Genomic DNA, 24,696 nt, shown 5'->3' on the forward strand with positions numbered 1-24,696 from the left:
GGGAAAAGTGAGTCTTAGAGAGCAAAAAATACGGTACTTGGCTCACTGCAACCTCAGTCACTATTCAGAGTCCTTTCCTGCCACCCCTGTGGAAAACTGGCCTCATCTGTGCTTCCTGTTGGTACCTATTTTCTACCAGAAGAACCCAAGGACAGTTTAAGGGAGAACAAACGAACACACACACACACACACACACAGTTATGAAGTGTGTTGGGGCATGGAGCATGCAGTAGCACTGAAATGAGTGGAGGGTTACAGCACAAGGTCAGTGCAATGCAATTCTGATACATACCGGGATCGAACTGCGGGTTATGCTCATAAATCTAACGGCAATTAGTACAGGTTTCTGGATTAGAGAGGATAGGAAAAGGAAAGGAGTAGGTTAGAGTGCACGTGCCATCACCCTTCTCAAAGAGGCGCTAGGCTTTCAAACGGAAGCCAGGTCTCAGCTGCAACTGTGAGAAAGCATAAGTAAACCACAAGCCACTGTGTGCTGCATAAAAGAGGTGGATTAGCGCTGACTGTGTGTTCTCAATACAGCATGCTGAGAGGACTCAGAGTGCCCATGCTTGCTTCCAGCAGTGTAACTGGGTCACCTGCCACATGACTAGCCAAGCCCTATTATATAAGCAGATAATGTGACACATTACAAAGCCTGCCACGTGTTCATCTCCAAACAGAGGAAAACACAGGCCACTTCAGACTGCCTTTCAACTCAGCAGCCCAGCTAACAGTGTGCAAGCTTTTCATATTTCAGAAAGGCAGCGAGGCAAGAGGAAGCAACCTGCTAAAAGGAGCTCAGCATGAGCTGGACTGAAATATGCATGGCAGCTTCACCACAGGTTCTCCCACTGGCACGTGCATGTGGGAGGGAAGCAAATGGAAGCCTGTTCTGTGTCAGATGAGAGCACTGCAGGATTAAGGAGAACCAGATGCTAAGAAGGGTTGCTCATGGAGGAAGGCCAATTACACACAAGCTAAAGTGGCCCAAATTCACCAAGGCAACCACAAGAAGTAAAAAAATCAGACCCCCACCAAGGAACTAATGGGTTGGTCTTTGTGGGATAAGCCAGAGACACACTGCTCCCACCTTCTCTGAGTTTTTGCTTTGTACACATCTGCAGCTCTGAAGACTCAATCCAGGATAAAGCCAAACTTTAGCTTATGTGCTAGACCCAACTGTGTGTTAAAAGGTTTTGAGGATGTGTAAGGTGTGGAAAGACATGAAGAAGAGGAGATTGGGGAAGTGGGAAGAGGAGAGAGAGAGGGAGGGGAAGAGAGAGAGAAAGAGGGAAGAGACATGGATGTGTTCTCAGCTCCAAGATACTGTATTAAACAAATCTGCTGTTAAACAAGTGTGGCATTGAAACACACACACAATCTATCACCTCCAAATTCTCGCTTGAAGAGGAAAGTTACATTAACAGATGTGGGCTGACTGGGGAACAGGAAGACCATGGGTCTTGGTATAAATTTCTTCCTGTTATGATGGTCAGCCAGGAATTCATCCACTCCTTCTCCTTACCATAGACCTCCTGATCATCGAGAGCCGGCTCTTGGCCTTGTTCTCTGCGAACTCGAGGCTACTGATGTCTTTAAGGCGAGCCCGATATTTGTCCATTTGCTCTACAACAATCAGCTCAATGCAGCTGAAAGAGAAAACGTGTTAAGATGGAAAACTGAGCTACATTTGACTTTAGGATGTATACAGGAGATAGATCTGAAAATTTTCTTGTTCTGAACATTATGACTGAGAAACTGGAACCAAGTATATTCTGATGACTGCCATTTCAGGGATCTCATTTCTACAGCAGTACTCCCTGCCTGCCTGTCACCAACATGACTGACAGGGCCAGTCTCACTATGGGTCATCTTTAGAGATTCCCCTGAAACATTCTCCACAATTTCACAGTGTATTGTATGCAGGTACTAAGGCTGCCCCCTCAAAAGCACCAACCCTGGAATTTCTGCAAGTGTGTGTGTGATTAGAAGCATTTCAGAAGAAGGGTGTTGATGCTTACTGCAATAGGGAGAGAAAAAACGTCACTTCCCACCCATCCCTTCTCTCCATTGGAGGTAAGAATGCAAATTTTCATCATCATGTACAATTAAATACACATAGAAGTCTCTTTGAGACTGCTGGCTGAACACAATAAATTGGGGTGGAGATAGAAAGTGTAAAATTGCTCCCCACTGCACATATTCAGTCTATTCAGGGGAAGGGTTTTCACAAGTTTCCATTTTTACTAATAACTTATCACTAGCAAGATACACACCAGACTGAACATACATATAGAAATGGGGCATAAAGATGGCCTGAAGCTGAGCAGGTAGGAAAGTGATGGATCTCACTTTCTTTCACAGTTGATTTTGCCTTGCCGTTCTTTCTCTTGACCTCTGATCCTTCTTCCTATCAAACTGCACATCTGAGTTCTATATTGCCATCACTCAGTTGCCTTTTCAGACAGCAACTGTGTTAATTGCTATTCACCTCTACATGCCCACATTTAGCCTTGGATCTTTGTTCCCAGTCCCAGTACGGTTAGCGGCCTTCATCTGTTTCCTTGGTGTGAAGTATGATTATTACTAGGCATGCTCATCAGTCTAAGATTAGAGTGGGGTTGGAGTAATGGCTGATAGTGTCTCACAAGGCTATTCATGATTCCTTAAAACTGTAAAAAGCAACTATCTCCCTATGTAGTTCTTCGGAGAAAGAGGCACTGGAGGATTTCCCTCCTATGTAAAAGGCTTATTCTTTCCCATCCACTATCTATTGTTTCCCACCCTCTCAGCTTTCAGAGGGTACCTCTCTTCCCACACAAACAAAGTAGCACAACAGAAAAAGGCTGGCAGGCTCACAGAGGTGTAGCACATTATAGAGAAGGCTTCAGAAATTACAATGCAGCATGTCTTTTTTTACCTGATTGTTTTAGAGACATCCTGAGCACTCCGAAGAGGGTCAGTAGTATCTGGACTGCGGAGAACGCATGGAGCAAACACAATTGCCAGGGCATTAGCTGACATCCGATTTGTCTCCTCCTCTAGGGCAATTCTAAATAGCAATAAAATATGACACTATCATTTTTTGTGAGAAGGCACAAAGTTGGAAATTTCAAAGTTTGGAAACAAGTTAAAGAGAAAGAAAACCAAATATGCTGGGGATGGGATGTAAAGAGATATGGGAAAGGACTCTCAAAGACTGTGGGGAAAGTTCCTCCTTAAAACATGAAAGGCCAATTCATGTGCTACATTTTGCCACACCTCTTCTATTTATGACCTCAGCACTGATGGCATACAAAGGTGCCAATTTCTATGGCCTGTTAGGCACATCATAAGACGTGCTGGCCACATTCAGCACTGCAAGTGTGTTAGAATAAGAATAATACAATATTTTCCCACTAACATGAGGACCACAGGGTAAAGACTCAAATTCTAACGTTTTGCTTGAGAATTGAAGGACAGTGACTAATTACCTAGAACAATCTGACTAGCTGCTGCTGCTGCTGCTGCTGTGTGTGCTTGGATTGTAGTGCTCATTGGGAGATCATAATCAGTGTGATTTTAAGCAAGTCAACGACACACAGAACTTGATATCCAAGGCAGCTTTCTTGCCACACTGCATGGCTACAGTATACATGCACAAGTCTCTGAGCATGCAGTCTGCCACCACAAGGATGCTTACAGGTAGATAGGGGACATATATGTTACATGATGATATACATTGAGGGAAAGAGGAAAAAATCCTATTATCATTCATTACCTTACAAGGTGGAAGATCAGTCGCTCCAAGGTACTCAGATGAGTACCAGAAAGCTGGCTGATCACTGAATAGACCCCACGAATGGCCTCCTTTCTCTCATGCAAACCTGCAGAAAGCACATTTAATTCAATTCACTGGAACACACACTAGAATTCAATAATACAAAGTCCTCTTCAAATTAAAATCTAAGATCCAATTGCTAGACATCCCATTCTCACACCCACCGACTTCACTCTAGCCCTCCAAATGTCAGCAAACGTGTCTCAGAAGCTGCCTAACGCTCAGGTTTTGGTGAGCCTCCTAGGAGAGGAAGTGCTCTTGTAATCCAAATGTGGCACAGGGATAGCATAGCACAGGGACTTAAAAACCAGCACTTGACTTGTGTCTGCAGTGCAAAGAAAGAACCCAGCTAGCATATAGTGACCCATACATAGACCACCTCCTTGCTTCACTGGCCTATTTCCACTAGCCCAGGTGGGAGGACTGAGTCTAGCTACAAAAGCTGTTGCTTGTGAAAGGGGTCAGGGCCCATCTTATCTTTGTGCCTGCAAAACCTGCTGCTCAGAATGTCTAGAGACTATTGGGGTGAGCAGTGGTTTTAACCAGTGTACCGTGGCACCCTGGGGCGCCTTGAATGGTGGTCAGGTGTACTGCAGGCAGCACCGGCCTCTGTCCCTCCTTTCTTCCCTCAGATGCCCTCTTGTGTCTCTGCCTCCCAAAGGCTACAAGCTCCCTAGGCAAATGGTGCCTCTAGGGCTGGCCAGGGGGTGCTTAGAGTAAGCAAGCAAGTGGGTGAGGGCTCCTGAGGAGAGGGGAGAGGAATCTGAGGGAGGCCTCCACAAGGGAGGGTGTCTGAAAAGGGGTGAGGGGTTGATGGCTTCGCAGGTATAATTGTGCTCCTGAAACTCAAGAGTGTTTCCCCATGGGGGTACCACAGAAATAATGTATTCTGTCAGAGGAGCCACAGACTCAAAAAGGTTGAAAACCTCTGGGGTAGGGTATTGTTTAGGAGTTTGGGTTAGGGTCAGTATTCAATTTTGAATATGCTTAATTATTGGTATGTTTTTGTATCTTAATTGTTAGTTATGTGGGGTTTGCTTAATTATACTTACTGTGATGTTTTCATTTATTGATTTTGACTGCTTTTTTGTAGTTATGTAACAACCACTCTGAGGATGGTTTAACTATGGAAAAGTGGCATACAGTGATAATGGTGACAGTGCCTGCTGTTATTTCTGCTTATCTTCAGCTTGAAGCTCCAGAACAGCAAAAGGCAGCCCCATGTAAAATGTGTTGCTGTAGTTTAGTCCTAGTGGAATATACTACAACAACCTTGCAGACTTTTTGCACGGAAATATCCTTCTGGACAAAAAAGCAAGCTGTAAAAATGATCAATTGGGAGAGGAAATAATACTGTACAATCCAATTATGGGAAATGAAACTTTTTAGTTCAGCATTTTAAAAAGAGGTTGAACTCCTCTAAGTAGAACTGCATTCTTTTTTGTGCAGGTTGTTAGCAGTCATTATTTGCAAGTACACATTTTCTTACCCATGGCTCGCAGAAATTCTTCATAAAATTCAAATGTCATGAGAGGGTTAGGCAAATCCCGCAGCCACTGTTTGAACACACTGGCAATGACATGGATGTTGTAGTCATCAAGATTCACACTCTCAATATCTAGTTAAAAGAGAAGGGAGGCAAGCAGATTGGAAGAAAATTGTTAAGAAGGAAATTATATTTTGCCTCTTAGTGATCAAGCCAACAGCTGTATGCTAACGTAACAGTTGAGGCAGACAAAAACCCCCTTCCTAAGAACAGGTTACAAAATCATATGGACACAGCACAGAGGATACTTTCAAGGATTTGCTTTGTGGGGATGGGTCAGAAACTACTGAGCTCTTTGTCACCCTTATATACAATACAAAAAGTCAACTTCAAATATCACAGCCAACTATGATTTTAGAGTCCAAACCAATGTTTGAGCTTCCAAGCTTGCAAACATGCAGAAACGCATTGTCAAGACCTGCTTATCTGCTTTCATCTTCCTTATGTTGAGCACACCCAATTCTATAATCCACAAGCCCTTGGTGACGACACAATGGCCACAGCTATAGTTTATCCATTCAAAGAGTGAACAAAAGCTGGCACAAACTATGGTTTACTTCAAAGCACGTTCCCAGTTCTGGTCTGCTGGCTGATAGTCAAAAATTATTTGTCAATTCAGCTATTATGCCAAAGTCTAGTCAAGCTTCCTTAGCCATAATTAGGAGTGATGTACAAATTGAGCCTATAGCTCTAAAACAGTGTGGATCTGTGTTGCATGTCATCAGGAGGAAGAGGATTCCTCTTTTCTAGAAGGCTTCCTCACCTGTGTCCAGTCCCTGCCGCAACTCTTTAATCTTATTGGTTGATCCAGATTTCCTGTAAATGCCCTCTGTGTACAGTGCATGCATTTCTATATAGCTGGTGAGCTTCTCAAATACCAATGGCACTGTTCGCTCTTCACTGGTCAGACGGGAGAGTTCAACCCCAAATTGCCGCGAGGAAAGCTCAGGATCGTACTAGAGGAACAGAGATGAGGTTATCAGTGTCTTTTAAGAGGCAACAAATCAATACTGTCCACAGTTCAGTGAACCTAGGATGCATTAGGATGGATCCTGGTAACAGGTTCAAGCATGAGAGAAGCACATAGCATTAGAAACAGCAATTGCAAAATTTTCAAACCTATGAGAGAAGGTATTGAAAGACAGTCGTGGAGTTTTAAAACCTTTATCTGATGAAATTCTTTTGTTGCTTTTACAGTTTGTATATAGATGGTTTTTTATTGTTTTTAGAGTTTGTTGAATTGATATTATTTTTAGAATTTGATACTATTTTTAGAAATTGTGTTTGTCAGTTTTATTATTGTTGTGTATTGAGTCAAAGGATTTTATATCTGTATTATTATTGTCTGTAATTGAATTAGGGTAAAGTAACTGCCTTTTGGTTCCAGAGGGTACAGCTACTATTGGTTCATTTAAGCTGCTGTATTTGGATCCTCTGTCTTATTGGTTGCCTCCAAAAGGCAGGACTGTGAATGCCTGATATTGTTCCCTCCAAAATGTATCCCTTCTAGCTTGTTCCCTGTCCCTATAAATGTAGCTCTCCCCTCCTCAGGTTTTAGTCTTGTTGCTTTTAATAAAGAAGTGTTACTAGAGAACTGTCTCCAGCATATTATATCAAGAGAGCTGAAATCACAAACCCCACGTCACAACAATTATTATTTATGTATTTATTTGTTTGTCACTTTTTCTTGCCAAGGCAATTCAAAGTGACTTACAACCAACCCTAGAAAGAGACATTAAAACTCGGAGGGAACACATTAAAGCAGAGGTTTTCAACCTTTCTGAGTCCACGGCTCCTTTGCCAAACTACATTATTTCTGTGGTACCCCCACACTCTCTCAGGAGAAAACAATTGCATTAAAGACATCCCACCCACTTCAAAGCCCACAGATAGTCAAAGGCCAAAGAGCTGGTTATAAAGGATAGCTTTTTGCCTGGCACCTAGTTTTAGTCTGTTTTTATCTTGTGCACTGCTTCATTGGCTTTATACTGTGAAAAAGTCTATAAATCTGCATAGTATGAATAAGAAAAAGAGACAGAGGAAAGACCTTTTCCTAGATAGATGTTGTTCTTGTTATACTCCTGGGTTCACACCACTGTGTTAGCACCACCACCACAGTCCCAGTTAACAGCAAAGGGAAAACTCAGAGCTAAAAGTGGAGCCGCAGTCAAAAAAATGGCTCTGTAAAGAAGTCCCCATCCAAGGCTGCTCCTGACTCTGCCCTTCTCTCTAAGCTTTACTGCTTGGTTTTCTGAAGTGCAGGACTCCCATTTCACAAGCCTCAGCTTTGCAGGTGAATGCATAACAGTAGGAATTCTCAGTGCAGAGATAAATAAACCATCAGTAGCCTGAGAAATTAACATGACTAGGCTGTGACACAGCCAAAAAGGCTAGTGGAAGACCTGGACATGCTTTTTTTTATATTGTACCATTTAACGACTCCACAGCCAACAGTTAAGACCACACTTCCACCTAGACAAGAGCTTCTGACTGAGGGGAAAAGTGCAGGGCTATAAAGCAAGCTTGGATCATAAGTGCAAAGAGTTCCCAACCCAAGGAATGAATGAGAAAGGGGACACAATACCAGGATCTTCCAGCATTTGGTTATCTTTTTTCTCATTCAACATGACAATTAACACATGAAAAAAGGGAGTGATTTTCACTGGATAAGGCTCTCCTTGCAGGAATGCACCTGAAGAAAATGGGTCAAACAGTGGGTTGAGGTATTACAGACTCTTCTCCTTAGGATTACAGCATGGTCTAACTTTTGCTGTGACAGCCCTGTAAGCACTCTTTATTATGGCATAAGACAAAATAAAAAAATTCCTTCCAGTAGCACCTTAAAGACCAACTGAGTTAGTTCTAGGTATGAGCTTTCGTGTGCATGCACACTTCTTCAGATACACTGAAACAGAAGTCACCGGACCTTTCTATATAGTGAGAAGGTGGGGAGGGGTATTACTCAGAAGGGTGGTGGGAATGGGTGATTGGCAGATAGCTGTGATGAGCCTGTTGACGACTCTTAACGACTGCAATAGGTCTAACAGGAAAAAGCAAGGGGTGAGAAGGTGAAAAATGGCTTTGTCATGTATAATGAGATAAGAATCCAATGTCTTTGTTCAAACCAGGTCTCTCCATAGTTTTAAGTTTGGTGATAAGTTGCAATTCAGCAGCTTCTCTTTCCAGTCTATTTCTGAAATTCCTTTGTAATAGAACAGCTACTTTGAGATCTTGTATAGAATGTCCTGGGAGATTGAAGTGTTCTCCTACTGGTTTTTCTGTCTTGTGGTTCCTGATGTCGGATTTATGTCCGTTTATTCTTTGGCGTAAGGTCTGGCCTGTTTGTCCAATATAGAGAGCTGAAGGACACTGTTGGCATTTTATGGCATACACAATGTTAGACGATGAGCAATTAAATAGTCCCGAGATGGTATGTGTGATGTTGTTGGGGCCAGTAATGGTGTTGTCCGGGTGTATGTGGCAGCAAAGTTGGCATCTGGGTTTATTGCAGGCTCTGGTGCCAGTGTCCGTGTTAGGTCTGGTTGTAGTATTATTGTGGGTTAGGAGTTGTTTAAGACTGGGTGGCTGTCTGTAGGCAATGAAAGGTCTTCCTCCCAGAGCTTGAGAAAGAGAACTGTCATTGTCCAGGAGAGGTTGTAGATCTCTGATGATGCGTTGTACTGTTTTAACTTGGGAGCTGTATGTGATGACTAGAGGTGTTCTGTTATTTTCTTTTTTGGGTCTGTCTTGCAGCAAGTTCTCTCTGGGTATCAGTCTGGCTCAGGGTATCAGTCTGGCTCTGGGTATCAGTCTGAGCCAGACTGATACCCAGAGAGAACTTGCTGCAAGACAGACCCAAAAAAGAAAATAACAGAACACCTCTAGTCATCACATACAGCTCCCAAGTTAAAACAGTACAACGCATCATCAGAGATCTACAACCTCTCCTGGACAATGACAGTTCTCTTTCTCAAGCTCTGGGAGGAAGACCTTTCATTGCCTACAGACAGCCACCCAGTCTTAAACAACTCCTAACCCACAATAATACTACAACCAGACCTAACACGGACACTGGCACCAGAGCCTGCAATAAACCCAGATGCAACTTTGCTGCCACATACACCCGGACAACACCATTACTGGCCCCAACAACATCACACATACCATCTCGGGACTATTTAATTGCTCATCGTCTAACATTGTGTATGCCATAAAATGCCAACAGTGTCCTTCAGCTCTCTATATTGGACAAACAGGCCAGACCTTACGCCAAAGAATAAACGGACATAAATCCGACATCAGGAACCACAAGACAGAAAAACCAGTAGGAGAACACTTCAATCTCCCAGGACATTCTATACAAGATCTCAAAGTAGCTGTTCTATTACAAAGGAATTTCAGAAATAGACTGGAAAGAGAAGCTGCTGAATTGCAACTTATCACCAAACTTAAAACTATGGAGAGACCTGGTTTGAACAAAGACATTGGATTCTTATCTCATTATACATGACAAAGCCATTTTTCACCTTCTCACCCCTTGCTTTTTCCTGTTAGACCTATTGCAGTCGTTAAGAGTCGTCAACAGGCTCATCGCAGCTATCTGCCAATCACCCATTCCCACCACCCTTCTGAGTAATACCCCTCCCCACCTTCTCACTATATAGAAAGGTCCGGTGACTTCTGTTTCAGTGTATCTGAAGAAGTGTGCATGCACACGAAAGCTCATACCTAGAACTAACTCAGTTGGTCTTTAAGGTGCTACTGGAAGGAATTTTTTTATTTTGTTTTGACCATGGCAGACCAACACGGCTACCTATCTGTAACTGGAATTATGGCATAAGAATGATCAGTCACTGCAAACTATCACTAAAAAACTACAAGGCTGCCACTAAAAGGGAGGAAAATAGGCAGCCCTCCTAAAATGAAGTGACCAGGAGATAAGAGAATGTCTGAGATCCACTAATATTTTCTAAATTCGGCATAACAATACATTCCTGAATTGAAGCACCATCCTGATATAAGAATACTGCTTTAGACTGAAATTGCCAGGAAGTATTAATCAAAAAGTTTCCAAATAACAAGGTAGGCCCCAAGGCCACAGAAGTCATGAGATTTGGCTGAATTCTTCAATAAACCTTTTCTTTCACATTTCATGTTACATCTTCTGTAACCATTGAAAAACTTGAAACATTCTTAAAATGGAAAACCCTGACTCAAAGAAGATAAAACCTCAGTGATACCACAACAGTATAACAAAATCATCTCAAGCCAATTGTTCCAGCATTACTATTATTCTTTCTAAGCTTGCTTTTCTGGATTCAAACATTTAATACACAAGATCCAAGCAGCAAACAGCCTCTAGTATGGGAAAAATCTCACATTATCTAGATTTCACTTGGATGGAATACCCTCATTTCTTGTTTGCTAAATTTTTGACAGCAGGCCCAGCAAATTTAGGCCCAGCAAAACAGCTAGATTAAGATGCCTGTACTATTTATTAGAAATAAAATCCTATTTATTTTTGAGTAATTGGTACCCTGTGTATGGCCTATCATCTACAGTTTATCAGAAATTGTGCAAATCTGGTTTATTCACAACACAGCACATGCACAATCCGGGGGATGGGGGGGTTGGATCGGGCAGACCAGGGACAACGTAAACAGAAACTGCTTCAAAGAAATACTTCCAAATGTATTTCCAGGCTTCACAGTGAAAAGAAAAAGACTGCTAGTTACATACAGAAAGAGTTAGCCACCCTGGTTCACAAAAACATATACCCTGAGAATATCTCAAAGGATATCTCAAATATCACAGTTTTGCCCATGCTACGTCCTAATACATTACCCAAAGCCACATCAGTCACTGACTGAATGAACTAAACACAGAAAAATGAAAAGGAACAGTTTAGAGGTAGGCCAGCAACTAAATTAATTATCCTTATTTTCATATTCAATACTCAGTTATCTGGAAAGTAGGAGTATAAAATTAGTGGGTGTTGTGGAACCAAATGGTCAATACTAAGGCACTTAAGTTATAGTAAAGGCCTTAGAAAATCAATATTGTTATGGCAGTTGCAACACAGGTCCTACATTATCCATATACTGTGAGGAAGATATGAACAGCTTTCTCCATGTGGTAAGCGGGGCTGACAAAGAACCTATGCTGCAGAGTTGAAGATGAGAGCCTAGTAGAAGACTCACTTTGCCATAGCAATCTGGATTTTCCATACCTAAAACTGAGGTCCTTCACTATCCAATAATGCAAGTTATAGAAGGGAATGTTGGAAAACCACTGCAAGCTGAAGATGAAAGAAACCTTACCTTTTTGGGGCACTTGGTTGTGGTCCTCAGGCAGCACTTTCTGTGGCAAGCATGCTTGCATACTGAAATCAGGAACACAACAATTAATACACTCGAATGTTGCTGTATCATGGCTGACGCTGACAGGAACGCATTTAAAAAGGGGAAATTGGTTGAGCACCCCATCACACCTGCTGATTCCCTCCAGCATTAGCACCAAGAGGCAAATGCAGGATTTAAAACCTGGAGGGCCTTCAGAACATGCAACCTTCTGGTGTTCACTGTTGGCAACCAACTGTAGAGCTGACCTGTGTCCATCCTGAACTACTTTGTGTCATGGAAGGGGTAAGCAGAGGACAGTGGCAGGGTGAATTTTAGGAATTGGGTGCATAATTCTAATATCGGGAAATAGGCTGGTATAAATATGGCTTGTTTGTACACTACAACTTGCTGCTGCTTTTTCTGACTTATTTCAAAGAGGGAAAACAGTGAAAACTTTCACATGCAAATAGTCACTATTATATTCCATATGCTTTTTGGATCCAAGACAAATGTCTATTGGGGGGAGGGGGGACATTTTAAAAAAAGGAAGGAAAGAGTGCAGATGGGAAGAGTGCATAGTAGATCAGTAAGAGTAAACGTTTCATGCTTACATTTACAAACAGAGGCCTTGTCCATGATCCATATCAGGGAGGAACAGAATTCACAGTAAGTGGGAATGCTGTACTGAGTGGCCTTAAAAATGTGACCATTATGTTCTTCTACCTACAAGAAAAATTCAGTTTGACATTCAGTGACAGCTGAAAACAGTTTTGAGTGTTTACCCTTCTGCTAAAAAGCTAAACTAAGCTATACCAAAGCATTTCAGACAGCTGCTATTTCACTGTTTGGGTGGAATGCTAAAAGCGCATTCTTGGCCCTGCTGGCTCCCTGATATCCCAGAATGCATGTGATGTGCCAAATAATTTAACATATAAAAATGTCCTACTTGATCAGACTCATAATCCATCCAACCCTGTGGCTGTCCCAAAAAGTTACAACCATTAGAAAGTTTTCAGCAGAGTACTGGCAGAGAATCCTAGTCCCTGATGCTCATAATTAAGACTTATGAGATTTTGATATTCTCCCACTGTCATATCTTAGTTCACGAGGGACTGTGCAACTGGGGAGCCCCAATTTTCTTGTCATTAGTAATGATGCTGAGCAAGATCTGGGTTGTTCAACAGCAGGACAGTAGTCTAATGATTCAAATTATAAAGTGAACTAATTGCAGTCTGTAGTTCATTCTAAAAATAGCTGTTAGGGCAAGCAGATCTATAAATTCAACCACAGCCAAGTTAATGTGAAGAGTGTCACTCGGATAAGCACCAAAAGCAGAGTGAAGTAAACTGAACTATGAATCCCATTGTCCATAAAGGCAAGCCCCAATGTTCTACATATTTCAGTTAAGATTACCAATGTGTGTCCTCACACAGTTAGTACATTATCCCACAGAAGCCTTGGCCAACCTGGTACCCTCCAGATGTTATCGACTACAACTCCTAACACTTGGCACTGGAGGGCACCAAGTTGATGAAACCTGTCTTATAGCCACTGTAAAATTAACCAAAAAGCATGCTTTGTGAAGATCTGTTCCTGATCTATAACTCTGGGTTGTTTCAATAGGCGGAACAACTGTTACAAAGCTGATTGCTTAATTTCTGAAATATATAAAAGTACTTTATTCCTTTATGACTACAAGAATGTAACTTTTTTGTTCAGGACCTATGGCCTGTTAAGTGATTCCTAGCTTCAGCTTTGGCTCATACAATATTATCAGCCATTCTCTGACGGTTATATCCAAGCAGAATGACGTGCTTGCATTCCGACACTAAAAGCCAATAGGATTCAAGAGGCACACAAGCAACATCTAATGAACTTGTGGACCAGTAGTTGTAGTGTTTGAGTTCATTATGGGGGAATAGACCAGGGGTGAGGAACCTGGTGCCCTTCACATATAACCCCCATCAGCCCCAGTCAGCAATGCCAATGGTCAAGGGTGATGTAAGTTGTAGTCTAGCAACATCAGCAGAGTCACAGGTTCCCTACTCCTGGAACAGACCTTCCTAAATACTTGGTGCAGAATAGTACATTTAAACTAAACAATAAAAGAAGGAAGTTTTCAACTTACAACATCTGCTTCCTTCTTCCTTCTCTTTTTTCTTTCTGTTTTGGTTACCTGAAACAGAAGGAGCTAAATCAGAAATTAACAGGTTCAGAATCTGTTCTCCCAGTCACCCCTCCGGTTCATTCTGCCTCCTCATGTAACTTTCAATCCTTCACAAGCACTTTTCAAGGGCCCAATTAATGTCAGAAGGACATTTGGTATCTCACATAATGCTTCTCCCCTGCCCAGTACATCCCTCTGCCATTTCACTTCCAACCTTCAGCACTCTAGCATTCCTAAGACACTGCTCAATTAGCTCTGGGGTGGTTGGAGGGGTCTAGAATCCTGCTGCCATGGTGATACCAGTGCCTTTAAAAAGATACTCAACAAAGGGACTAATAAAGAACAATCCAGCCCTGACTACATTAGTACTAACAACTGCCCTCTGCATGTCTTTCCATGCTTCCAGCTCTGTCCAAGAGACTTGGTTCTATTCTAGAACAGCAGCCATTTAAAAGATGTGAGCACATAGGTAAACAATTATGAGATTGTATTCAACTAAGCAGGGCCGGCCCAATACATTTTGGCACCTGAGGAAGACCCCCAAATGATGTCCCCCTCCCTGCCAGGGAAGAAGGGGTGAGGGAAGATCTACATTGGGTTCTGTTGCCCTGGTAAATCCTGCCACCTGAGGCAGTCACCTCACCTTGCCTCATGGGTGGGCCAGCCCTGAATAAATATCTGCAATAGGATCTGCTGCCCCTGTGGATCCTGTTACCTGAGACGGTTGCCTCACCTTGCCTCATGGGTGGGCTGGCCCCGCAACTAAGTCCTATTCAAAGTAGACCCACTGAAATTAATGGACCTAAGTTGGTTGTGTTCATTAATTTCAATGGGCCTATTCTGTGTAGGACTAGTGAAGGATACAGTCAATAGCTTCCAAAAATTATCTTCCGCCATGTGCTTTTCTAGAGATGAGCAGTCCCCAGGCACAAAGGTTTTACCATGTAAAAGAGATGTTCATCTCCAGTAAAGCATTATGCTCTGCAACAGTGGAGTGTGGTTTGTGTGGGTAAAGCTGCAGTCTTCTGGGGGTAGTGTCACTGCTCACTTGGGTGGGGTCAGGCGAGGTAGCACTGAGGTTGAGGGAGCTCTGGATTGGCAGTTGCTGCTACCCAGGTATGCACACAACGCCTTGTCTCCTCCCAGAACTGCCACTTCACCTTCTCATCTCACACTGATGCTTCATGATCTTAATTTTGTGTTGATGACTGCAAGCTAACCTTTTCAAACTGCATTTGTTATTTAACAAACTAACTAATTAACAAACTAATTAGTGCCAGGACCTCAGCAACAAATGCCCTTTCTACAAAACAAAGCTTTAAGAGGCAGTAAGGTCACAAGAGGGAGGCTCTTAAGGTACAGATAAAGAATGTGATCCTTATTCCAGTGCAATGTAAGAGTAATAATTTGGTAGGATGTGCCAGATCAGTTTACCTTTAAGGCAGTACAATTTGAAGGCATATACTCCGTCATGTATTCGTCCAAGAACACCTTGAATGTATTGACCCACACCCGGACAGGCGATTCACGCCAGTCCCTCTGTTCAAGCCTCATAGTTTTTTCCAAAATTTGTTCAAAGAGGGCATGTAGGTCTTTGTATCGGATGCAGTTTCCATCACCCATCTATAAGTAACAAAGAAGTGAAAGTGGATTTAGTTCGATCTGCAACATTTCAAATTTATTTATTTTTATATTGCAATACAAAGCAAGTATCAGTTTAAATCAAAGCTCAACAACAGTAGAGCAACAGTACAAACACAAATTATAAGGAATAAACTTAATTAGCTTTGTTTGTTCTTAATATTGTTATCACATAGATGAACAGAACATTGCAGCCACTTTGCTCTTCCCTCTAGTCCTGCTGCTGCCACACTGCTGTGAACTAAGCCATGATTTGGCTAAGTGTTATGTCCAAAACTGGATTCATGGGTTTTCTTGCTCTAGACCAGGGGTTGTCAACCTGGTCCCTACCGCCCACTAGTGGGCGTTTCAGGATTCTAGATAGGCAGTAGGCAAGTAGGGGTTCTATGGCACAAGCTGAATGCTTCTTCCATTGAGCACTGGTGGGCAGTAAGGAAACCTTGCCATCAAGAAAGATGCATTAGTGGGCAGTGGGTATAAAAAGGTTGACTACCCCTGCTCTAGACAAACCATGAGCTGTAGTCAACCTAGAGAAGATGTCAGATGTTAATTCACTTCCCCCTTTTAAGAGAGCTAATGTGTCACCCTGGTATGCAATAATAATGAGATATTTCAAGGATTCTGCAAAGTTTTGAAATTTGATAGCAACCAAGAGCCTACAAGCTAAAGTTCTTCACTTCATAACATAGGAACCCTGCAACTTACTGCCAAAGCTGATGAGTAGAAACTGAGGATATTTTGTCGGAATTCTTTCAAGGCTTTTTTAAAGACAACATCCACTAGAGTATCCTTTTGGCAGTCCTCACTATCAAGATCATTCATCTGTGAAACAACAGAGTAAAGTTAAACCATATCATTAAATTTTGCTAATGAGCAAAAGAACCTGAGAGGCAGAGGGAATGATAAGGTTAATTCCATCATGCTCTGGTGTGAGCTACCGTATTTACATGAATTGAATGTGCCATTGAATCTAATGTGCACCTGAATTTTCAAAACCTTTAAACAAAAAAATTATTTGCTGGTGAATGTAAACGCGCCATCAAATCTAATGCGCACCCTAATTTTGGTGACGTAATTTGGCCAAAAATATGCGCATTACATTTGAGTAAATATGGTAATTACAACTTGGGACACAGCTGAAACGGAGCTAAACTTGTTCTCACTAGGGGCAAGGAGTAGACTTAGCCCCATGCCAAACGGGGACTCTGAGAGCATTTCTTAACTTTCTTGCATATAAAGTGAATGCCTGCACACCTCTGAAGATTCAGAAATGCACTTGGAGATGCTATTATGGGGTGAGGAGATGTACCTGCCCGCCAGCCCCACAACACTGGTGGACCCTGCCCCACTGACAAGAGGTCCTGCCACAATGCACAAGAAGTGTGTTTCTGTACCATGAGGAAACAGAGGCACAGTGCACCTGCATCCTCACTGCAATATCAGAGTTCAAAAGGGAACAAAATGGTGTCGCGCCGGGTTTAAATCGTCCCGGCCACGCCCCCGAGCCTCCTGATTGGGTGCTCGGTGCTGTGACGTGGCCGGGACACCTCGCTGTGACACGGGACTTTGTCCCGCCCATGCTGAGGTGGGAGGAAGTGTGCACGGGAGGCCAGAGGGCAACAGCCCCCGCTGTGAGGCGGAAGCGACCTGTCATAGAATAGTGAGATACCCACAATTAAAAGACCATCTTATAAGCAATTCTACTTATTTCTAACTTAAGAGCTCTGCTTAATCCAGCTATCAGATCAATCTAGTCTAGCTTCTTGTTCCCCCCCAAAGTCCAGACAGATGCTTCCATGAAAAGCACTAAAAAGGGCTACAGGCAATAAGTGCATTCCACCCAGCTTTTGTGGCCTAATTGGAATTCAGTTGCCTTCATAATATAGCTATAATGGCTAATGGCCATGCCAAAACTACCCTTTGTAATTTTCCTCTATAAAAGATATGAGATGCAGGACTCTTGGTCTGTCCATTTTTAAAGTTCAGTTACCTTTTTCAAGAGGAACTCATCCATGCTTTTCAAGTCACTGACGCTGGTTATGATCTGAAGGGCGTCATTCTGCCACTGTGCAGGTTCCATTGTCACATTGCTGATTTTCAGGCTGCGCTTTCGCCTCACCTTGGGAGACGGCTCTTTGTTCTCCTTACATTCCCTTCGATAGATGCCAGACAACTCAGGACTCCTTGGGGGAGTCAGTTCTAAAAAGTGCAAAGCAATGCATGTCACATCAAGCAGCAGGGTGTTCCAGCTCAGACATCTATTGCAAGCATCAATGCTCCAGTTCAAAGGTTCCTTATGCCCCTGGAAGCTTGACGTGTGTGCAAGGAGCTGCTGCATGCCAAAAGGATTCTCAACCCACTGCATTGTCAGGATTATTCTAGGAAATCTAAGGCAAATTATGGGCAAATACTGAATACAGCTGCCAAGAGGTAACTTTGTACAGTGTGCTTGCAACCACTGGGAAAGTTCCTCCTCACTACTAGGCAAAACAAGAGAGACAACTAGCTTACAGGGTGGTATATTATGATTTGGCAAAGGGTTGTCTGCAGCCACCCTGTATCGAGCACCTATGTCAGAATCCCTCCCCCTGGAAACAGTATGGAACAGGGGTCAGCAACCTTTTTCAGCTGTGGGCCAGTCCACCATCCCTCAGACCATGTGGTGGGCCAGACTATATTTTGGAGGGGGAAAATGAATGAATTCCTATGCCCCACAAATAACCCAGAGATCCCTATGCCCCACAAATAACCCAGAGATTGTCACCCTGTATCAAGCACTTGTGTCAGAATTTCCCTCCCTGTAAACAGCATAGATCAAAACTGGTATGAAATCCCTCACTGCTTTGTGTCTCATATGTAACCTCTTACTACCTGAAATCTGCATAAAAATGCAATAGTTCCATTTCTCTTACCTTCTTCATGTTGTAGACCTGAAATAATCTCTCTTCCTGGTGCATCTTGATCAGAATGCAACTCCAACAGCTCTGACTGGGTAGCAAGCTTCTCCCTGTGTGTTTTCTTCTCAACTTGTCTCCCTTTCCCCCAAAATCTCATCTTGGCTCTTTGAGGCCTGCTAAAAGGCAAATGAAAAGAGAAATTGCTTCAAGTCAGGCTGCCAGTTTTATCCCGTATGTTCTTGTTGCAATGTAAATATCCCCTCCTAAACATTTTCTAATTGTCACTTGGAAAATAGGAGGAAAGTAATGCGAGTATGAATATTCAACCCAATTAATTCAATTCCACATTGTATCACAATCAGCTTCATACAAAGGCTTCATCAGTTCAGCTTTTAAATATGGGATTTGTTTGACAGCACCCCCATGTTAAACAAACAAACAAACAAACAAACAAACAACCCTATCAGAAATACATTTTTAAAATGTGGTTAACTGCATTATTCTCATCTCAATTACATGCTTCTGAACTGGCCCTAAGTTAAGTCATTAGCTCTCAGGAAGATTTGTCAAGCAACCAAGTCAACTAATGCTACAGTGCTTAAATAGCACATTATAGAATGCTTCCTGCTACTAGAATTTAGTCATATGTATCCTCCAACAAAGTCAGGTTGTTTTAATTGCCAGTCTGGAATTAAAAACAACCTTTGTAGTACAGCTAAGGTGCTCAAAGTGTGATGCAGGTCTCTCTACAGAGAAACAGAGGATCGCTTCCTGCCCCACCCATCATATTTTGTGCATCTTTTGGTGGGACCAAAAGATGGTCTTGCCTTTCCCATCAAATTCCAGCCAATCACTATCAAGCATTATAACCATAGTTGGCAATGCACCTTCTTCCCATTCTTCCAAAGGTGCTGGAGGCTATAAGAATAAATTTGGCAGTCAATTAACTTTTGCTTTAGCTGAGAGCAGCTTCAGACATTGAAAGAGTGTTAATGACTTGTAATCTTTCCCTTCTTTCTTTACTTGTGTGAAATGTCTGAAATAGTCACTCATACTGTTTCTCCTCAGAGGTTTCTTATGAGTTTTAAGAAACTTTGTAAGGCAGTGTTAGTTTACACTGTTCATTTTTCTATGTTGCTGTATCATTGCTGCACTTAATCTCCTGTATCACCAGAGACTCTAAAGTCTCTGCCATGCCATGAACATACTTTCCTTTGATCATAACTGCTTCTTTAACCCTTAGAAACAAACAGACCAGCTCCCTGTGAAAAGCCTCCTTTACAAAATAACTCCTTATATACAGAAAACACATTAGTTGTGAAAACAAGGCGGTACAAAAATTATTGAAGACAATGCTTCTGGTCATTCAGATTCACCTTAAATTACAGCAGATTGATTTTAATGAACAATTTATCCTGGGTTAACTGTTTGAACTAAATCCTGTAACGCCCTACATGCCACAGGATCTCATTTCAGTGACAGCTCTATTCCATGCAGATGCATTTCTCATCATCTCATGAGAGCTAACTCCGCAAATGGAATCATACAGTCAAATATGTTATCTGCACCAATTCCTCCCTCCAAAATGTATAATCTTTTATGCAAACAAGAAAGCAAAATATATAGATGAACAGAATGGCTTTCTGAAATTTGTCCACACATACAGGAAATAAAATGCAGATATGGAGGAAAAAGAAAATTAGACGCAATTAACTCAGGATCTCCCCCTTTCTTTTGGCTAGACATTTTATACCTTCCATCTGCAGCTGCAGTCTTCTGTGCAGCTGCCAGTTTTCCAAGCTCTCCTTGGGACATTGTTTTTTGAAGAGTTGTTTGGCCTTCACTTGAAGAGAAGCGCTGTAGCAGCTGCAACAATTAGAAGCACAATAAATACTTCAGAACCCACAAGGTCGCTGGATATTGTAAGGATACACAATCATCTTACAACGGTGTAGATATTTAAGCTGCTGCAGAGAATACAACTCACTCTGAAAAATATACTTGGAGGAAAAATGGTTTGCCTTGACTTCTGCTTGGTTGCCAAAGAACCAGCTATATAAGGAAAACATCTACAGGTCCCTTGTTACAGAGGAAAGGAATATGTAGTACATCGGTCGCCTGCCACTATTGGCTCAGAAAGTCAATAGCAAAGAAAACAGCAAGGAGCTCCATGTTTATTTTCTGTCTGATGTATTTTCGGAAGCTGCCAGATGGTGCCTGTGGACTCCAGTTATACTTCCGAAAATGCTTCACACCCTCTTTATAAGATGTGATTATGGATTATGGTAGAGAGGTTTGCTATAGCAACTTTTCCAGGCACAGCAAGGTTGGGGGGGAGTGTCTAGCAGTTTACTGGAAATTCAGATATGAGAAATGAACACAAAGCAGCTTGTTGGAAATGATTTTTTCCCCTGATGAGATTGAGTGTAGGGCTAGATAAGGGAAAGGAAGGGAGAGGAGCTGGAGTCCTCACTACAGTCAAAATCAGTGGGCTGTGAATTTTCAGTTTCAACAGTAACATGGAAGAAATAGTAACATTGCTAAAGAACAACAATAAAATAATGCCCCACTCTCCCTTTTCTGGACTTAATAGTGGACTCAGGCCAGGTGAGACCTGCAGGCAGAAGTTCACTGTGCATAGCTCTTGAATAGATACATGTATGAATCAGCAACAAGACATAGCTAGCCTGTCTGTCCTCCCAGAGTTGCTATATGCACTGCCTTGTCCCATGAACTTAACTTGGTTTAATAAGATGATACAAGAACAAGACTTGTACTTGTGCCTGAGAAAAGACCTGCTGGAGCAGACCAAAGATCTATTTGGCCCAACATCTTATTTGCCATTGTGGCCAACGAGATGCCTCTGGGAAGACCAGAAGTAGGATGCGAGAGCAAAAGCCCTCTCCTCTTGCTGTTCCCCGTGGCCCTCACGATGAGTAGTCACTGCAAATCTTATCCTCCATTAATTTCTCCAATTCCCTTTTAAAGTCAGCTAAGCTGGTGGCCGTCACTACGTCATGTGGTGGCAAAAGCAATAGATTTTTGTGCGAAGTAGTATTTTCCCCCTGTAAGTCCCAGATTTCTCACCATTCAGCTTCACTGGATGACCCTGGGGTCTAGTATTACAAGGGGGAAATACATCACTATCGTCTTCCTCCACACTTACCACTATCATACTTTTCTCACTCACATTTTAAAAAGAAAGTAAAGATCCCCAAACATGATAACCTTTCCATATAGAGAAATTGCCCACATTTTTTTGAGTTTTTCTACACCTTTTCCAGTTCTAAAATATCATCTTTGAACTGTGGTAACCCAAACTGTACACAGTAGTCCAAGTGTGATCACTTGTGAAAAGCCAGAAAGTCGCCAGTCAACTAAAGTTTCCCACTGCATTTGAAACAAGGAACTAGTTACCCAATTCAGAAAAGCCAGCATCTTTAACTACTTATTGAAGTCGTTTTTTGCCTGAAGTGCAGTATAACACCAGGAATTATCCTACTGATGCTTAAACTGTCAAGCAAGTGAGCAGTTGTGTTGCCTAGCGACCACTCAGAATGCTTTGATTCTTCAATCCAGAGCTCTGATTGGCTGTGTGGTTGTGAAGGAGTTTTTCCCTTGTATAGTTGCTCTGGACCAGGCCTGAACTCTTTTTCTCCAAATATTATATAATGTACTGTAGATATAATATTATACACTGCTTTTGTTCCATTTACTCTCTGTAAAATTGTAGAGTAAGCCTGTAATTTATGGACATTTAACTCGTGTGCATTCTTGCTTTATGTGTTTGGCAAAAAAGACGAATTATAGTTGTTGTTGTTTAAAAAAATAAATTAAAAGGGGAGTGGAGAGGAGGTGGGTGTCTGGGGAAAAAGATTTGCACAATTCAACCCCCCACTGAACCCAATATGCTTTGACTATACATAATTTTGGCTTTGGGTGCGATTTCCGGTATGTAACCCCCTGCAAGTTGTGTTTTTACTGTAAAGGCAAAGGTAAAGGTAAAGGGACCCCTGACCATTAGGTCATCTCGCTTTACTGGCCGAGGGAGCCGACATACAGCTTCTGGGTCATGTGGCCAGCATGACTAAGCCGCTTCTGGCGAACCAGAGCAGCGCACGGAAACGCCGTTTACCTTCCCGCCAGAGCGGTACCTATTTATCTGCTTGCACTTTGACGTGCTTTCGAACTGCTAGGTTGGCAGGAGCTGGGACCGAGCAATGGGAGCTCACCCCATCGCGGGGATTCGAACCGCCAACCTTCTGATTGGCAAGACTCTATGGTTTAACCCACAGCGCCACCCACGTTCCAGTGTGCATTTACTGTCCCAGTTTCTTTTCTCTCTTGATTCCATCAGCTTTATTTCAGTCAGTCTGCTAACAGTTTTAGGATCCTGGCTGGTTCCAAACCTAGCAACCATAATTTCCCAAGGGATCTGGTCTGTCAAGTCACAAGAGTCATGACATTGCCCTCATGCAAAAAGGGGTTCATTGGGGCTTCTATGTGTAGAAGGCAGAACAGGAAAATTGTTTGTTTCCCCTCCTTCTTGCTAGACAGGGGCCAAAGGGTTTTGGGTACTTAGCTGTGCCTGATGCAACACTTTTACCATGAGCAAAGAAGATGCTGGATCAGTGTAAACATTTGTAAGCTGAAACAAAACCCAGCAAGCACCTCCTGGCCCCTTAAACATTAACACATTCCTATTGTTTATTAGCTTTGGTAGACAAGCTCATACTTTATTGCAGGTGTGGGGAACCTTTGGCCCTCCTGATGATGCTGAATTGCAACTACAGTCATCCCCAGCCAGCATGGCCAATGGCCAGTGGTGATGGGAGCAACATCTGGAGAGTCAAAGATTCCACACACCTGCTTTATCGGATGGACTATGAATGACTATAAGGACTTCAGTCAGTTAAGTTTTACATTTCAAAGCTAATTCAATATTCTCAAGTGGAATATTGCATACCACTATCATACTTTTCTCACTCACATTTTAAAAAGAAAGTAAAGATCCCCAAATATCATAACCTTTCCATATAGAGAAATTGCCCACAATTTTTTGAGTTTTTCTACACCTTTTCCAGTTCTAAAATATCATCTTTGAACTGTGGTAACCAGAAATGTACACAGCAGTCCAAGTGTGATCACTTGTGAAAAGTCAGAAAGTCTTCAGTCAACTACAGTTTCCCACTGCATTTGAAACACGTAACTATAGTTACCCAATTCAGAAAAGCCAGCATCTTTAACTACTTATTGAAGTCGTTTTTTGCCTGAAGTACAGTATAACACCAGGAATTATCCTACTGATGCTTAAACTGTCAAGCAAGTGAGCAGTTGTGTTGCTTAGCGACCACTCAGAATGCTTTGATTCTTCAATCTAGAGCTCTGATTGGCTGCGTGGTTGTGAAGGAGTTTTTCCCTTGTATAGTTGTGCTCTGGACCAGGCCTGAACTCTATTGAGAGCCAGTGTGGTGTAGTGGTTAAGAGCAGTAGATTCGTAATCTGGGGAACCAGGTTCGCGTCTCCGCTCCTCCACCTGCAGCTGCTGGGTGACCTTGGGCTAGTCACACTTCTTTGAAGTCTCTCAGCTTCTCAAGTGGAAAAAAATTAATAACGACTCTAAAAGAACGCTCCAGAAATTTAAAGAAAAAATTAAACATGTTTAAAAGAAGTTCAACCACTTATATGTACTACTGTTCTTTCCTTTGGAGAAGAACCAGTGTTTGGTGATAAAATCACTGCTTGGCACACAGGTTTAATCTCTGGCATCTCCAGTTAAAACTATCAGGTAGATGGTGATGGGAGAAGAGACCCTTATCTTGAGATTCTGGAGAACCTCTTATTAGCCAGTGCTATAAGGCAGATTCCAACTTACTATATTCCACATACACTTGCCAAAATATCCAAGCTTATTCCCTGCTTAAATTCTGAATAACTGTATTCATTTCTCAGTTATTCATATACACTAACAAGAGGAAATCGCAAAGGAGAAGAATATATGAGGAAATATGATAGCCATCTTCAAATATCTCAAGGGCTGTGACTTGGAAGATGAAGCAAGCTTGCTTTCTCCTGCTCTGGAGCGTAGGACTCTAACCAATGGCTTCAAATTACAAAACAAGGGGATTCCGACTAAACATTAATAAGAACTTTCTGACAGTAAGAGCTGTTCAATAGTGGAACAGTCTCCCTTGGGAGGCTGTGGAGGTTTTTAAGCAGTGGTTTGATGGCCCTCTGTCATAGATGTTTGAGCTGAGATTCCTGCCTATCAGGGGGTTGGTCTA

At 42.3% G+C, this 24,696-nt stretch overlaps 1 protein-coding gene across 10 annotated transcripts in view; it reads right to left on the reverse strand.

The window, feature by feature from the left end:
* MYO9A (myosin IXA) overlaps positions 1-24,696 on the reverse strand; it is a 181,598-nt gene that overhangs the window by 47,670 nt on the left and 109,232 nt on the right. For 7 of the 10 annotated variants that reach the window (XM_081838610.1, XM_081838611.1, XM_081838612.1 and 4 more), the window contains 14 exons: positions 20,166-20,278; positions 18,428-18,588; positions 17,506-17,714; positions 16,221-16,337; positions 15,309-15,497; positions 13,836-13,883; positions 12,319-12,430; positions 11,687-11,748; positions 6,130-6,322; positions 5,310-5,438; positions 3,761-3,866; positions 2,921-3,052; positions 1,526-1,649; positions 293-346 (listed from right to left, as the gene is read on the reverse strand). In XM_081838610.1, the coding sequence (XP_081694736.1) occupies positions 293-346; positions 1,526-1,649; positions 2,921-3,052; positions 3,761-3,866; positions 5,310-5,438; positions 6,130-6,322; positions 11,687-11,748; positions 12,319-12,430; positions 13,836-13,883; positions 15,309-15,497; positions 16,221-16,337; positions 17,506-17,714; positions 18,428-18,588; positions 20,166-20,278 (1,749 nt within the window). The remainder of the gene's footprint in view (positions 1-292; positions 347-1,525; positions 1,650-2,920; positions 3,053-3,760; positions 3,867-5,309; positions 5,439-6,129; positions 6,323-11,686; positions 11,749-12,318; positions 12,431-13,835; positions 13,884-15,308; positions 15,498-16,220; positions 16,338-17,505; positions 17,715-18,427; positions 18,589-20,165; positions 20,279-24,696) is intronic. The other 3 variants (XM_081838606.1, XM_081838614.1, XM_081838609.1) reach the window with 2 other exon arrangements.

This window comes from Podarcis erhardii (genome assembly GCF_964252035.2).
Source record: "Podarcis erhardii genome assembly, chromosome: 14".
Lineage (NCBI taxonomy): Eukaryota > Metazoa > Chordata > Lepidosauria > Squamata > Lacertidae > Podarcis > Podarcis erhardii.